At 39.7% G+C, this 15,866-nt stretch overlaps 1 protein-coding gene and 1 pseudogene across 16 annotated transcripts in view; one reads left to right on the forward strand and one right to left on the reverse strand.

The window, feature by feature from the left end:
* The window catches only part of PAM (peptidylglycine alpha-amidating monooxygenase), a 202,716-nt gene that overhangs the window by 136,345 nt on the left and 50,505 nt on the right, over window positions 1–15,866 (forward strand). For 8 of the 16 annotated variants that reach the window (XM_075541314.1, XM_075541315.1, XM_075541318.1 and 5 more), the window contains exon 14: window positions 11,974–12,297. The exons of the other annotated variants lie outside the window; for them this stretch is intronic. In XM_075541314.1, the coding sequence (XP_075397429.1) occupies window positions 11,974–12,297 (324 nt within the window). The remainder of the gene's footprint in view (window positions 1–11,973; window positions 12,298–15,866) is intronic. 16 annotated transcript variants of the gene reach the window in all.
* On the reverse strand, window positions 15,004–15,489 carry LOC142439179 (transmembrane protein 50A pseudogene; annotated as a pseudogene).

The following is a 15,866-nucleotide window of genomic DNA, read 5'->3' on the forward strand; positions in this document are numbered from 1 at the left end:
TTGGGTTTGATCTGATTTTTGCGAATTGCAAGTTTTAAGAGGTGTTACATCTGAATATAAAATGTCACCACCACCCCTGTATTCATGTGTAAAATCATCTGAATTCTTCTCTTTGAAAAGAGCAAATTAAAACTAATATTTTTGGTTGCTTTGTAGTATCCATAACAATCCCTCTGTTTGTGGCTACAGAGGAGTGATGGTGAAGCACGTGGCTGCAGATCTAGAGGTTGGAATCCATCTCTTTCTCTCTCTCTCTCTGTGGGAGAAAGACATGACCGCCTGCTCCTGTAAAAATTTACAGCCTTGTAAACCCTGTGTGCAACAGAGGACTCAAGAATGAACAGGCCTGGGCAGTGTTTGTTCTCTTGTGCATAACGTCACTAAGCGCCAGAACCCACACGAAGGCAGCGAGCAATAACAGCAAACCCTGGTGTGAGTTCTACCAAGTCCCATAGAATCTCTTAAGTTAGAATCAATTGGAAGGCAGTCGGTTTGGACATATTTGTACACAAATAAAATAATTCCTAGGTTGACACCCATTTACCCTTCACTGTTTTATAACACATACATCAAAAGTTTAAATATTGTTTCCAATAATTAAATGGGCATATAATATATTATTTTCCTATAGATTTTAAATTCCTTTACTTAGGGATGGAAATGCAGAAAACACGGGCATCTGCTTGGGATGAAAAACAAGGCATTATTTGGCCTCAATGTTTGTATTGTGGAAAATATACTCCGGTATAATTTCATATCCTGAAATAAGGAGTTCCATTCAGATATCAGCTCTCACATTCTGTAAAGACTGATTCCTCCCCAAAACTGTTCCAGTCCCTAATCATAGCCTGTTCTGTTATCCTACTGATCTCTGGGGACCACTGGCCTAGAATTTAGAGAGAAATAATGGAAATACACTAAATGCATATTTGTACATAGAGTTCATTTGGTTTCCTAATAACCTCAATCTATCTCCTTACAATGCACAGGCCAAATCTACTCATTACTAAGAGGATACTGCCTTTTCATATAGATAATTTATTTATACAAACATCTATTTGTAGATTTTCCCCAGAGAGTCAAGTCTACCAAGCAGCTAGTAGGAAGATTGTAATTATTCAAATCAATGATGTCATATATGCCCGTTTTAAACACAAGCCCTCAAACATAACCCCTTTGCCTTACTTGGTTTTATGGTGAAAATAATTTAGCCCCGTATGCTTCTGTGTAGGTGGATCCTTTTGATTTTTTATTACCAGTGAATAAAAGTGTTTTTCTCACCTCAGTTGTGCTGGCCACAAGCTAATAGACAGCTCCTATGCATTCACAAGAAGATGTCAAATCTCCATTGGAGATGGACTGCTGCGGGGGCGGGCAGCAAAGATAAAGTATCAGACAGAACAGGGCAAGCTCTGTGCCCACCAGGGGAAAAATGACAAAGAGAATCCTACCTGGATGAGGCAAACCTTGTTTGTTTGTTTGTTTGTTTGTTTGTTTGTTTCACTTCTTTTCTTAACCCTTTGGAAAACAACGAAGATTACGATCATGGCCCATGTAGGAAAGAAGAGATGATCTTTATTAAAGTAATAAAGAGATCGTGAAAGGGAGAGAGGACAATTCTCGTATTCCACATGCTGAGGAAAAGGAGCTAGTTTTGCTGCGGATGATCCAGAAATGGTAGTATCTGCCTCCAACGTGGAGAGCAAAAAAAAATCAAAGCAAACCAGCGATCATTTTGACATGGATTTATCTAATATTCTGCCTCTCGGGGAGAACTATAAATTATTTCTTTTGAAATTCTTTCACTGAAATGGCTAGCTACATTATTTTTGTTTCGTTTATGCCAGAATATTCATCTTGATTGGAAATTAGTGTTTCAGAGACTTCGAATGCAGTCTTGTCCCACTCTGTGCCAACTCACAAGCACATTAACGTACCATGGCATTGTTCTCTACATCTGCTTTCTCTGTTACAGAGTTCGGTGTAAGGCAAATCTCAGGCACCATCCCAAAAGATGTAATTACAGAGACACCAATAAACCTCCTGTGGCAGTTTTATGCACCAGGTTGTCCTGTGTCATGCAACAATGGGAAACATGTTAATGAGGCTTTAATTAAGTCTGCAGGGATTTTTTTATTAATGCTTATTTGACTGATTTTTAAAAATAATATTCATGATAGATGTTATGTAAATTCTTTGTAAGATTAGAGAAAGCAACTCAAAATCATCCCTAATCTCCAGAGCTGTGGATTAACATATATATGTTTGTGTATGTGATATATTGTAAACAATATTCATATGTATAATATTTTAAGGCAATTTAGATAATAATATATACAAAGTTTTATATCCCTTTTGGACACTTTTGTTATTGTTAGATGTTGTAGAGTCAGTTTCACCGCATATTGACCTCATATACCGCAGCAGGAAGCATTGCTGTGTCCCATGCAACCCTCATAATGGTTACGTGTGAGCCCATTGTTGCAGCCAGGCAACATGGTGCTCATCCATCTCAACCGAAAGTCTTCCTCTGTTTTCTCTGACCCTCTACTTGACAACGCATGATATAATTTTCCAGGAACAGATCTCTCCTGTGAACATGCCCAAAGCATATGAGAAAAACAATCTTGCCCTCCTCTCTTCTAAGGAGCACTTTGGCTTTATTTCTCCCAAGACAGATTTGTATGTTCTTCTAGCACATCTTGGTACTTTGAATTTTCTTTGCCAACACTATAATTCAAGGGTGCCAATTTCTCTCCTCTTCTTTTTAGCATTGTATCTTGAATATTTCCTTCAACTATAAAGATTAGAACGCATAAATTTAACAATTGCATGCTATGTGTATATTATCTTCCACACAACTGGAAATGATCTCTTTTTATAAACGTGAACTTATCTGTGAATGAGTCTGTTATAACAAAGCGTGTTTGATAAGTATAATAAACTAAACTGTAAAACCTGGTTGGGCAGTCTTTGTGGAAGACATGAATTCTAGGAGACAATATGGAATGAGAAGGGTAGTGATCAGGTTTTCTAGAGCTGACCCACATAGACATATACACATGCACCCATGCACCACCCCCACCCCCCATCCGTCGCATAGATCATGACCGTGGTGAAGCAGTGATTCAAGGTGAACATTTTGAACCCACCGATGGCTCTGCTGAGAAAGACAAGGCAGCAGGAGCCCATAGAGTTGTATGGGCTGGCAAGCTCGAGGGGGCAACCCTAGTCTGGTCTGTAGGGTCATTAAAAATAACCTAATCTGAAAGAAATTGAAATTTACGGGTAACTTTTTTCCTAAGGAGTTACTCTGTGTACATAAAGGAAGACCATTCTGTTTTCAAAATAAAAGCAAATGTCTCCAAGTACTGTTACAGTGAAGCTTCTAGAGAAGAAAGGAAGAGATCAACCATTGGTTAATATTAAAACGATTGTCTAAGCCCGTATCTCCCACTTGTTTTGATATAATCTGATCACAGGTCACAGAGAGGTCTCTGACCTTCTAACCTCCTGAAGCCTTGGTACATTTTTGAAATTTCAGTTAAGTCTGGCTTCCAATAGGTATGAAAGATTCACATTTTGGGGGAAACGGGGGATGGGGGGAGGAGCCACTGCCGGGATTAATTTTGGGTCAGGAATTTGTTACAGTTTTTATTTGAATTTGTGGGAAGAAACGCTTTATAGTTAAAGTAAGATGTCTGTTACTAATTCGTCTCTTTAAAGTTTTCATTGTGTCCTGCCTTGTGGCTTTTTAAATATGTTTATTATCCTAAATGTACAACCTAAGCTTTCGATCAATATTTTGTCAATAAATGACATTGAAATAAGAGAGTGGCTATCCTCCAGCAAGAATCTACACTTCCACACCTATGAGTTCTGAATTTGTATGTCTCTCTCCTTTACAAGTCAAAGCATAGGTGCAATATTTAAATTTATGTATTTAAAAAAGTCAAGGCAGAAGTGAAAGTGAAAAATTGACAATACCAGCATGTCCTTGTTACTATTTTACTTGATGCTCGGGACAGCATTTCTTTTGTGACAAAAAGTGCCCCGAACATGTTTTATTCAGTTTACTCTAAGCGTTTCTCATTGCAGTCTCTGGGCCCTCCTACAATCAATCTTTCTCCTCAAAGGTCAGCGTGAGCTACTATATTCCCAAGACAGAGGGATTATGACAAAAACACAATTTGTCCAGGGAAAGCACTCCATGACCCCTGCTAGTTAGAGGTCTTCAGACACCTTCTGTGAAACAGAATAATTTCACAGTGGCTTTATGCTAACAGAAATGCATTACCATTGGCATGTGATAGGAACTAAGCAGAATCAAGGAACAAGGTTGCGAGTTTTAAAAAGCACTAGTATGCTGCAATCACTTATTAAAGTAATAGTTTGTAAGCCATTAGTGGAAGAAATGAAATGAATGCGCAACGTAGTGGCTAAGACTTACGTTTCTTTGTTATGTCCCAAATAGGCCACTCTCTCATTCTCCAAGGAAGTGCAAATGATTTAGTAGCATTTCCTTAGATAATTCCAAGCGTTCTCAATGCCACTTTGTTTTGTTTTTAAGAAGATGCCATTCTTGTTTGTACTGCCATTCACTAAAAATCTATTGCCATGTTATGATTTATGGAGACACACCAGTCTTTATTTATTGAACTCATCTGTCAAGCAGAATTCTAAATACCCCTCAAGGCTCTGGAAAGCTGACTGGACAGCTGTTTTGAATTGTTTCCTTATAACAGAAAAGACAGATGTGAATGGTCATTTATCACACACACGGGTTAGCTTCAGATACAGATCTCTAAGTGTCATCGTTGCAAAAGCTACCATCTCCCAGTTTCGCTGTTTTTATATGTGTCCTATTTGCCTAAAAAGATAAAAGCAAAAGTCAATTTCTAATTTTTTCCAATAGAATGAGTCTTAGAAAAAAATGCTGATAAAGGTGGCTTTGATCCTTGAGCTGGTGATTAGGTTAGCAGGACGAAGCTGCAAGTGAGTAAAAAGTAAGCAAAGCAATCATCAAAATTGGCTTTTACCAGAAGGGGATGTCAATTATGACTGAGTCATAAAGCAGCTTAATAAATGACGGGAATGCTTCCTTTCCTGTTCCTCATATCCCCTCATATTAATCAATTGCCTCACATGATTCAAATCTCATTAGCTTGGTTACTTGGCATTTTTTGTCAGTAGTTAAACAACGGAAGAACATCCAGTTCACTCTACATGTATTATGGACCATAGAAATCACGGAGCAATAAGCAATACCAAGAGCTGTTTGTTTTAACATGGTAATGAAATACGAGTGTTTGTGTGGGAAGTGGGAATTTATAACCTGAAGCTTTACCAGAAGTTTATCGATCAATTAAAAGATGAAAGTGCCAGCCACACCGAGAGTTAGAACAAAACCAACCAAGCTCACCGTCCGTGGGTCCCATAGGACTCCTAGTGACGCTGTAGGTCAGAGTGGCGCTGCCTCGATAGGCTTTCAAGACTCTAAATCTTCCTGGAAGCAAACAGCCTCATCTTTCTCCCAAGAAGTGACTGTGAGTTCGAACTGTTGAGTTAAGAGCTCAATGCATAACCCACTTCGCAACCAGAGCTTCCTTGAGAGGTGGTAAGGTGATTCTTTTGAATCTAATAATCTTCACATTAAAAAAAACAGAGACACACTTTTCAATGAATATTTCCATTCATTTTAGTTCATTCCTACCATATTCCTGAAAGTAAACCAGAGAAATTGTCATGCTGACAGCAGTAAGTAGTAAGTCATATTGATAACCAGGAAGTCGTCCCATTTGGGCTGTGGAGTAGTAAATGCAAGAACATAATTTTCTGTTAATTGATATTGTTTTAGGTTCTCATGTACTATGCTGCTTTCCTTTTCCCAACATATTAATTGCTATTACAGTTACAATTTCCAAATATCAAAACAAAAAATCTGTGTACTCAGTAAAATGACAGAAAATAGACTCTTGTCTGCATTTTATAAGGCAAGGATCAAAGCTCAACAGAGAAATTGGAAAAATGAGAACACAATACATCTAAAATAATCATGGGATTTTTATCTACTTGATAGCAGTACATTTTGAATACAAGAACATGAGATGACATTTTTAACCAGTTGTTCACCTCAGAATAATGTTTTCAAGAGCTACTAGGCATCGAGCTATAGTACCCGGTGATGCAGTAAGTTAAGCTTTAGGATGCTAACAGGAAGGTCAGTGGTTCAATCCCACCAGCTGCTTCATATGAAAAAAAAATGAGGCTGCCTCTGCCCATAAGAATTTAGTCTTAGAAACCTTAAGTAATAGTTCTTCTTTGTCCTGGAGGGTCACTGAATCAGAATTAACTCTTTAGCAATGGGTGGCTTATTTGAAATTATACAAATCACTGGGAATGTGGCAAAAATAAATGAAAGATTTTAATTTTTATATAAAATCACTTTTAAATCTTGCCACTTCCCCCTTTTATACATAATTTCCATGCACAAAACAAACCCCATTTTCAGAACACCGCATGGAATTTTATCATGCATATATAAGGTGTACTTCCAGTGGTTCAGTGAGAACTATTGAAAAACACAAAAAAGTCCACTTCTTTTTCGCACCAAAGAAAGCCCGTCGTTTTCCTTTAGTCGGTCTTGTGCAAATCACCATGGAGAGCATAAACAGCCAGAGTCGGAACTTCTTGCATTATAGCATGGAGAAGGCAAACCAGGAGAAGGCGAAGGGAATTTGTTCATGTTCTCTGAGCTTTGGTGGTCAGAAGACAGTTACTTAAAACAAAACCAAAAAAGCCAGTGAAACTTACATTTTTGCGTGAATTCACGGGAAAACAATGATTACTCAGGATAGCAAGGAGAAGGAGTGTTTGATCCAGTATGATCATCTGTTCAGAAGCTAGGTCTCCCAATCAGGCTGTCCTTTTGGAACCCCAGGTCAACCTCTTACCAACTCTGTGACCTTCGATTAGCACTGTGCTTTGAGTGGCCTCATCTATAATTTGAGAGCAATCATCTGTCTCAAAGAGAAGAAATTTGTTACATTTAGTAAAGCACTCAACAGAGTAAATGGGCCACAGTAGGCGCTCAAAACCATTAACTGCTCTTATTATTATCTGTAGCTAATGTATATTCTGTAAAAAACGTACGCTCTCTCTTATGGACAACCAGTAAGTTACCGATGTTGCTGTTAGATCCCATCAGGGCAGCCCTGATTCACTGTGACCCCAGCCACAGTGAAGTGACGCACTGTCCAGCATTGCACCAGCTCCCTGGTTGTTGTGTTTGAGCCCTTTGAGGTAGGCACTGTGCCAAACCAGCTCAATGAGCTCTTTCTGATGACCCTCTATTCTACCAAGCATGATGTTCTTCTCCAGGCAAAATTCCCGGTAAAATGCCCAAAGTACGTGAGAAGTCTTGCTAGCCGCACTTGGAAGGGACGGTCTGGCTTTTACAAGGCAGATAGTGCCGTTCCTCCATTCAGTCTGTGCTATGCTCACTATATTTCACCAGTACCAATATTCAGAGCATCAATTCATTCTTTGGCCTTCTTTATTCCTGTTACATGCTTCTGAAGTCTTATAAATAATCCATGGCTTGGATCAAGTGCATTTTAGTCCTCAAGAGGATAGCTTTGCTTTTTCGCCCTTTGTTGTTGTTGCGTGCCACCAGGTTTGTTCCCACTGATAGTGCCCCCGTGCACACAGAAGGAAACACTGCCCGGGCCTGCGCCATCCTCCCCATCGTTCCTGTGCTCGAGCCCATTGGTGCAGCCACTGGGGCAACCCGTCTCCGGAGGCTCTTCCTCTTTCCACGACCATCCTACTCACCCAGCCTCAGCTCATTCTCCAACTGCTCTCTCCAGAGACGATGCCCAGAGGATGTAAGGCAAAGTCATGCCATCCTTGTCTCTAAGGAACCTGCTGGCTATCCTTCTTCCAAGACACATTTGTTTGTCCTTTTGGCGATCTTTTGTACTTTCAATATTTTTTTTGCCACCATCACCGGTTGACTGTATCCATTCTTCAGTCTTGCATCAAAAATGCCCAACTTTCACATGCATACAAGGCCATTGAAAATACCGCAGCCTGCATCAAGTGCACTGTGGTCCTCAAAGTAACATCCTTGCTTTTCAACGCTGTAAAGTATATGTCTTGTTCAGCTTATTTACCCAATGAAACACGTCTTTTGATCTCTTGACTACTGCTTCCATGGTCATGAGTTGTGGATTCAAATAAGACAAAGTCCTTGCCAGCTTCAACCTTTTCTCCATTTTTCACAGTGTTACCTATTGGTCCAGTTGTGAGGAGGTTGCTCTTCTTTATATTGAGTTGTAATTGATACTGGAGGCTGCCATCCTTGATCGCCGTCAGCAAGTGCTTCAAGTCCTCCTCACTTTCAGCAAGCAAGGCTGTGTCATCTGCATGTGGAACGTTGTTAATAAGCCTCCTCCAATCTTGGTGCCACATTCTTCTGCATTATTGCCCAGCTTCTCAGATTGAATGGGTGTGGTGAGAGAATGCAGCCCTGGCATACACCTTTCCTGCTCTTGAACTAGCCGCGTCCCTGTGTCCTCCTCACGCAGCTGCCTCGCGATTGACATTTTGAACCTTGTACAAGTTTTACATGGGAACAATGAACTGTTCTGGAATTCCCGTTCTTCTTAAGACTGTCGATAGTTTGTTGTAATCCACATGATCTAATGCCTTGGCATAGTCCATAAAGCACACGTGAACATCATCCTGATGTTCACTGTTTACGGCCAACATCCAGCTGACATCAGCCATGACATTCCTTATGCCACCTCGTCTTCTGAAACTGGCCTGAATCTCCGACAATGTACCGCTGCAACCATTGTTGGATGATCTTCATCAAAAGCGTACTTGCGTGTGAGATGAGTGATATTGTTCTGTAGTTTGAGTATTCTGTGCGATTACCTTTCTTTGGATTGGGTACAGATAGGGGTTTCTTCCTATCAGTCGGCCAAGTGACTGACTCCCAGATTTCGTGGCGTAGCACTCTAGAGATGTCTTTTGCGACATATCTGCGCATCCTTCGGTTTCCTGACTGCTGCTTCAGCGGGCAGTGATTGTGGACCCAAAACTAAATTCTTGAAAGCTTCAGTCTCTTCTTAATTTATTACAATGTTACTTACTCATAATTGTAAGGATATGGTGATGAGAGTTTTTATGTTGAAGTTTAAGTCATGCAAATACTGCAGTCTTAGATCTTCATGAGAAAGTACTTCAGTTCTTTTTATTTTTATTCACCGACGTTGTGGCAGCTGCATTACACAGGTTTTTCATGAGTCTTCTTCAATCCAACTGGTACTTTCTTCCGAGAGCCCTGATACTTTGAGGAAAATCAAAGGTTGTAAGTTTTCAAGGGGGCTTTCGAGGAAAGTGGCAGTTTCAGTTAAACCAAATATTTTGACTAGAGTTTATATCTTTTTAATTAGTAATTATCATAGCAACCATTTGGTGACATCAATTTCATGATGGGCACTAATTTAGGTTATTTACACCAATGATCATATTTAAATTCATAAAATAATTCAGAAAGGTAGTTAAGTAATTATCTTTTTTGAGGCTAAGCAACTTGCTTATAGGCACAGAATGCACATAGCTATCATCAGTGCTGGATTCAAACACTACTTTAATAAATAGACAGCAAAAAAAGGTAACTTTAATACTAATAAATACATTACAATATAGGAAATCATAGGGAAAGACCAGAATACCATAGGTGCATATAGCCATGAACTTGAATTTTGGAGAAGACTTCTCAGATGTAATAAAACCTAAATAAGGCCTTATGGTTTGGGAACCTGACTATTATTACCAGGGAGAAAGTGTCCCAGGCATAAGAAACATTTTAGAGATGACCTTCAAAGAAGTGAAAGGTCAATATGACCTGAGTATAAAATGAAAGAAGGAAAAGAGTGTTGAGAGATGAGACTGGGGCTGGGGCAACCCATCCTCTATTTATGTTCTACATAATGTGTTCAACACTAAGTTAAATATATTTCTTAATAGAGATCATAATGTGACTAAAAACCAAATAATTCGCATTTCAGGTTCTTCCTACCCAGAATACCAGAAGTTGAAATGTCTTTCTATTTTGCTCACTAGAATGTTTGGGAGGGTCATCTAGTGATCTCTTTCACATGTAGAGATGGTTGTTGAAGTGCATCTCTGAATCTTGGTTCTTGCAAGACCGGTGCAACCGAGCTACGTTCAAGTGTATCATGTGGGGTTAGAAGTGTTTGCTTTCCTAGATCAATGATCATTTTAAATGATCGCTTCAAAGCCACCAATCAGAGTTTTCAATAGCCACCTGTGTTTGCTATTCTGGCATAACCTTTAGATTTTTCCCTGAAAACCAAAATGATTTAGCACAGGCCAGTGCCTGTGTTCTTCCATTTTCATTCGCCTAATGACACTTTATCCACGCTTGAGAACTGATTGTTTTCTGCCTCTGAGATAATTGTGAATTTTATTTTCTACATAAAATGTTGCCTTATTCGGTAGCGTATAAAATTATTTACATGTGGCCCCTACCTGGGGCAGAAGAATTCAGCAGGAACAGAGTGGTCAGTCTTTTGTGGGGCAGAATGCCACTGTGGCCTAACAGATTTGGTTGAGCTGGAACTTGCTTTGTTCGTTTTCCCGAGTTTGGCCCTATGACTTGGTAATTATTTTCTGATTGAAGATTTCACCTGGGATAGGCCGCTTCTACAAGCATGAATTGAAAACCTACTTTGAGTCATTAAACCAAGACTGTTTGTCAACATGACAGCATCTCTTAGCATCATTTTGGGAAGAGTTCGTATACCCTTATACCATTTTCTTAATAATATATTCCTTAGCGAAATGTTTCTTAGCGAAACCATTTATTCTTTTTATGTCCTAATGGCCGTGAAAAGAGATTTTATAAATGTTATCTGTTAGTGCCATGCGTGTATTTGAAGCTTGAAGTAAGCATTCGGACTCCGCCGTCACTGTCTTCATTAGCAGCATTTAGAATATGATAATTAAAGGGAAGAGCTTTGGGTTGCCTTTTGCATTCAGCTTAGGGAAGCATGTATCCCATTTATTTCATTAATATATATTTTAATGGATTGAAAACTATAGACTAAGTGATGAAGATAAAATGCTTGGTGGATTTTTTGAAGTCATGTTTTCAACTTCGCATAGTAGGTGACAAGTAATTGTGGTTGTGGAAATGGATTATCATATCCAAATTTACTTCTTAGTGCAAGAAGCCATGAAATGCATTTTCACGATGAATCATTCCAGTGATGTTGTTTTTAAAAAACCTTTTTTGTTTAAACTGATTTAAAAATGTTCTTTTCTCACAAAATAATTTTTCTAGACTGTGTTCATTTATTATTTAAAAGGAAGAACTGAAGCTATTTACACGAGCCCTGCTCAAAGTAATAATACTAAAATTTGGGTTTCATAGTTTCCATGTGAGTGCATATCTGAGAATTCTTGTGTTTTAAAGTACCTGGTCAAAGAATAACCATTTAATTTCTTACAGATTTTCTTTTAAAGCTTTTGAAAGACAGCCTGGGGAGATTTGCTTGTGAAGATACCTGTTACCTTTTTTTAGAAATTCTATGAACTCCGACTTCCAAATCAATCCCCCTGTACTATGGAAACTATTTACCAAACCTTGTGCAGTCACCTATGCATTATGTTTCCAATAATTTATCAGTCGTGGTTATACAGTGTTCTGGGCTCCTAAAATATCAGAAAGAATTGGGTTGTATGTAAAATGAAATGTGGAAGCACATAACTCCTTCATTGTTCTAGAAAGCCAGTTCTTTCTTCCGTGCCTGAAAGTTTGGAAATGCCCTTCTCATTCACTTAATATGAAGCATCAACAGTTGTTGTTTGTAAAGCACATGATCTGTACCTGCTGGTTTACCAACCTCCACTCCCTTCTCTCTTCTCTTTTTTCCACAGGTGATTTCTATTCACTACTTTCCAAGCTGCTAGGAGAAAGGGAAGATGTTGTTCATGTGCATAAATATAATCCTACAGAAAAGGCAGAATCAGAGTCAGACCTCGTAGCCGAGATTGCAAACGTAGTCCAAAAGAAAGACCTAGGTCGGGCTGATGTCAGAGAGGGTGCAGCACACGAGGAGAGGGGCAGTGCTATCCTTGTCCGAGACAGAATCCACAAGTTCCACAGACTAGAATCTACTCCGAGTCCAGCCGAGAGCAGAGTTTGCTCATTACAGCAATCTCTTCCCGGCGAAGGCACGCGGGAACCAGGACACACAGGAGGTGCGTGTAGGGCTGCTAGGGCGGAATGCCATGCTGAGGGCTGCAATCCACCTGAGCAAAATCTGAAGGGAATCAAATGTAATGGGCGAAAAAACATCATCAATAAAAACATGTAGGAAAAAGCTTCCCTCGGATTTAGGTTAGTGATTAGATAACATCTTTCATTTAAGAGGTTGTTTTTTCCCTTCTCGTTTTGGTCCAGTACTACCCAAATGTGGTTTCTGGTCTATCTATGACCCAGAATTGCAAGAACCCAAATGTACTGGGACCATTTCTGGGAGGATGACCAATCAAACACAAGGGAACAAATTCTTAACAAATCAACATTTTCTATTCCCTAAGTGGAAAAAATTGAATTTTCAAAACCTGATTGTAATACCCCAAAGTATGAAATGTTTGTACACTATCTACATTTAAGGTTAATTAAATTCCTCTCAAAGGAACTGTACACTTTCAACATTGTTATTCAGTTGCCTTATAAAACACGACCACTGTTAAGACTTTTTGATTTCTGAAATCCATTATCAGTTACTATCTTAATTGGAAAGTTGAGTAGTTATTGTGGGTGGGACCTGCAACAGGTCAACGACTATCAAATTTATCATTATTTCTAAGGAGGATTGTCTTCTACATCTGTTCCCTTCAGGTTTCTGTGCCAGCAAGCTCTGGATGCTTCATCTTTGTCTTTAATTGTGTCGTGGCCCCTGTGATATTGTGTTTTGTGTTACTTGCTAATGTGGAAAGTCAGGTAAGGCAGCATGTGGAGATCATCGCACACAAAGGAACATGTGTGTGTGGCAGCTGTCATGCGTGGGCCAGACTGGCGCAGCATACCGCTCGATGTTTTCAAATACAGTTTAGCAGGAAGCCATAAATTATTCGACACCAATCTTAATTTTATTTATAATTGAAAAAAATTATCATGCACATCCTTTTGACCACACAGAAGGGTCAAGCATTGTCCGTTGGGAAGGACCTAATAGACTCTGTAGAAGTTGGATGTTTACCACTTCATATTTAAACAGGATCAGCTGTGATCTTACCTAAATTGATCGAGTGAGACAGCAATTCTCAAGGGCTGACCCCTAGAATCTTATGAATCAGAGCTTCCTCTGGTGCTTGTGAAACACCTCCGTGCCTGAGCACCCCACCCCAGGACAACTGAACTAGCACCTCTCAGAAAGGTGTCTAGAGATCCACAGTTTACCATACGCTGGTAGCTCTTACAAAGACTGTGGAGTGTCTGTTTAAACCTCCTCCCTAAGGACAGTGAATTGCAACCCAAGCCACAGAGAAATATAAAAGGCAAGAGGGTCTCCTTGGTGAGAATAGAAGTCTATCTCACAGAACAGCTGTGGAATGTTAAACTTGCCAAATGCTTTATTCCCGTGACGTGTCTTTGTTATTTTTAGATGAGAAAATGCACTATGGTCATTCATAGGTATTTTGTGTCCCTGTAAAATTCAGTTTGACTTCAGGCGTTTTGTTCCATGAAACCTACTTGGCTTTCCTGAGAAAGATATGCTTAAAATACCTGGAATACATTTGCTTTCCAACGTCCGCCTACGTTCCGAGAGGTCAGACTGGAGTGCTCAGGAGATGGGGGTTTCTTCATATTCTGCTGCATGGTGCTTCTTTCCATTTGACATAGGTGAATGGATGTCACTGAAGTGAACAAAACAAGTCGTTGAAATACAGAGTGAAAAATCCTCATTATAGAAAAGAAAGAAGCTTGTGGTTTCTTTCTGAATGGATTAATTCGCATGCTAGTTCACTACTCTTAATTGGAATTTTTTCTTTAAGTTAAATATAGCAAAACTCATGTTTGGTTAGGCTATTTCAAAAAAGCCTTTCTCCTTCACGCTAGTTCAGTGCTTACCATAGACAATATCTCACACAATGTACTGCCTAACTTTAATGGAAGCTGCGTTATTTCATTATGTAAACCAAAGAAAGCCTTAACCTTAGAAAATTTCATTGAACAAAAAAGAAAGTAGAAAGTAAAAATTTAGAGCAATAAAAGCCCTAATAAAATGTATTAGTAGTCAAATTCATGCACATTCCTTAGGGACTGAACAGAGGGAATTCATTTGACAGATAACCTTCCATGGTTTCTTCTGTATCCGCCCTTTGCTCCAGGCAAAGCTAGGAATGGGGCCTTAGTGCTTTGCAGGCGTTAACTCTCTACCTAAGTGCCTAGTTTGCTTCTCGGAAATATATTAGTTGCAAAGAAGGAAGTAGCTTTTTAAATGAGGTTATAATATTTAAGCAAAATGTTAGAAAATTATGTTTCTTAATAGCAAAACCCATACTAATTTCCGAGATCTTCTAGCCTAAATTTTTAAATTAAGAAACTAAGGCCTAGCGATGCTAACCCATTTTAATTAGGTAGCAGAGTCTGAATTTACCAGCTAAAATTTATGAATTCTAATTACACTATAGTTCTTTTTTTCTCTCATATTTTTTTTATTTTTACAAATTATATACCATGATAAAATTTGATTTAAAAAAACTGCTCGTGTGAAACCTTTTTCTTTAACCTTAGGGAATTTGGTTGCTTCCACTGGACGTTCTCATGATTTTAGTATTAGAATGTTTTCCTCCAAGACTGCCCTCTGAAATAAGTTCAGGAAACGGCATTACAAAAGACTGGGAGCGAGCGGACAGAGCTCACGACGCAGGGCTGCGGAGCTGTGCACGGCACGGTCACCGCCATAAGTCTTCAGTGCGGCCAAACTTTAAAACGAATCCTCCAAAAATGATAAAGGCATTCTGGAAAAATACAGCAGTTCCAGGGTACACAGTGGGTTTTTCTTTAACAACATAACCTCCAAAGAGAATCCACATGGACGCGATCAGAGACCCAAAGGCCAGCATGAACCCAATGAACAGCCAGATCCAAGCACCTGTTTGGCCCAGACAGCCTTCACCGTCACTGTCCCCTGGGACTTGCCCCTTGGATACGGCACTGATGATTGGGAAGGCGATGGTTGCTATGACACCACGGGCTGTGAGGAGTGGTTGAACTCGTCCACAGGGGGATAAGTGACAGCTGCATCAATGATAAGCCAGCAGCCTGCAGAAATAGCCCTCCAGCTGCAATGGAAGCACTGGCATTGCGCCTTTCCCCCAATCAATGCACTCTGAGCATCTCAGGCCTTCTAGAATTCCAGACATTTTTTCAGGTCAGTCGAACCCAACCTGTACAGTAGGTGCGGGGCCTGGTGTCACGCCCCAGGGAGCCACCTCAGTTTCTCCCGGTTTTTGCTAAGAAAACAAAACCTATGTTCTTTATAGCTCAATAGCTTTACATTTCAATATAATTGTATTTAAAGGGGCCTGATTGCTTGCCCAGCTCAGATAAATGCTCCTTGAACTCCGGAGTGTCACTGTCACCTGGGAACTTTTTTGGCTCCTCTTGGTTAGAAGCTGGAAGCTTCCACTCAGAAGAACCTGTTCAGATGTCCCAATTCTTGGCATCAAGGCAACTCACAACAGTGGTGCTTTCAAGTGCATCACACTGGATTTTAGTGGAAGATCCATATTCTGTTACAGCAATATGATGATGA

The sequence above is a fragment of the Tenrec ecaudatus genome, chromosome 2 (assembly GCF_050624435.1).
Source record: "Tenrec ecaudatus isolate mTenEca1 chromosome 2, mTenEca1.hap1, whole genome shotgun sequence".
Lineage (NCBI taxonomy): Eukaryota > Metazoa > Chordata > Mammalia > Afrosoricida > Tenrecidae > Tenrec > Tenrec ecaudatus.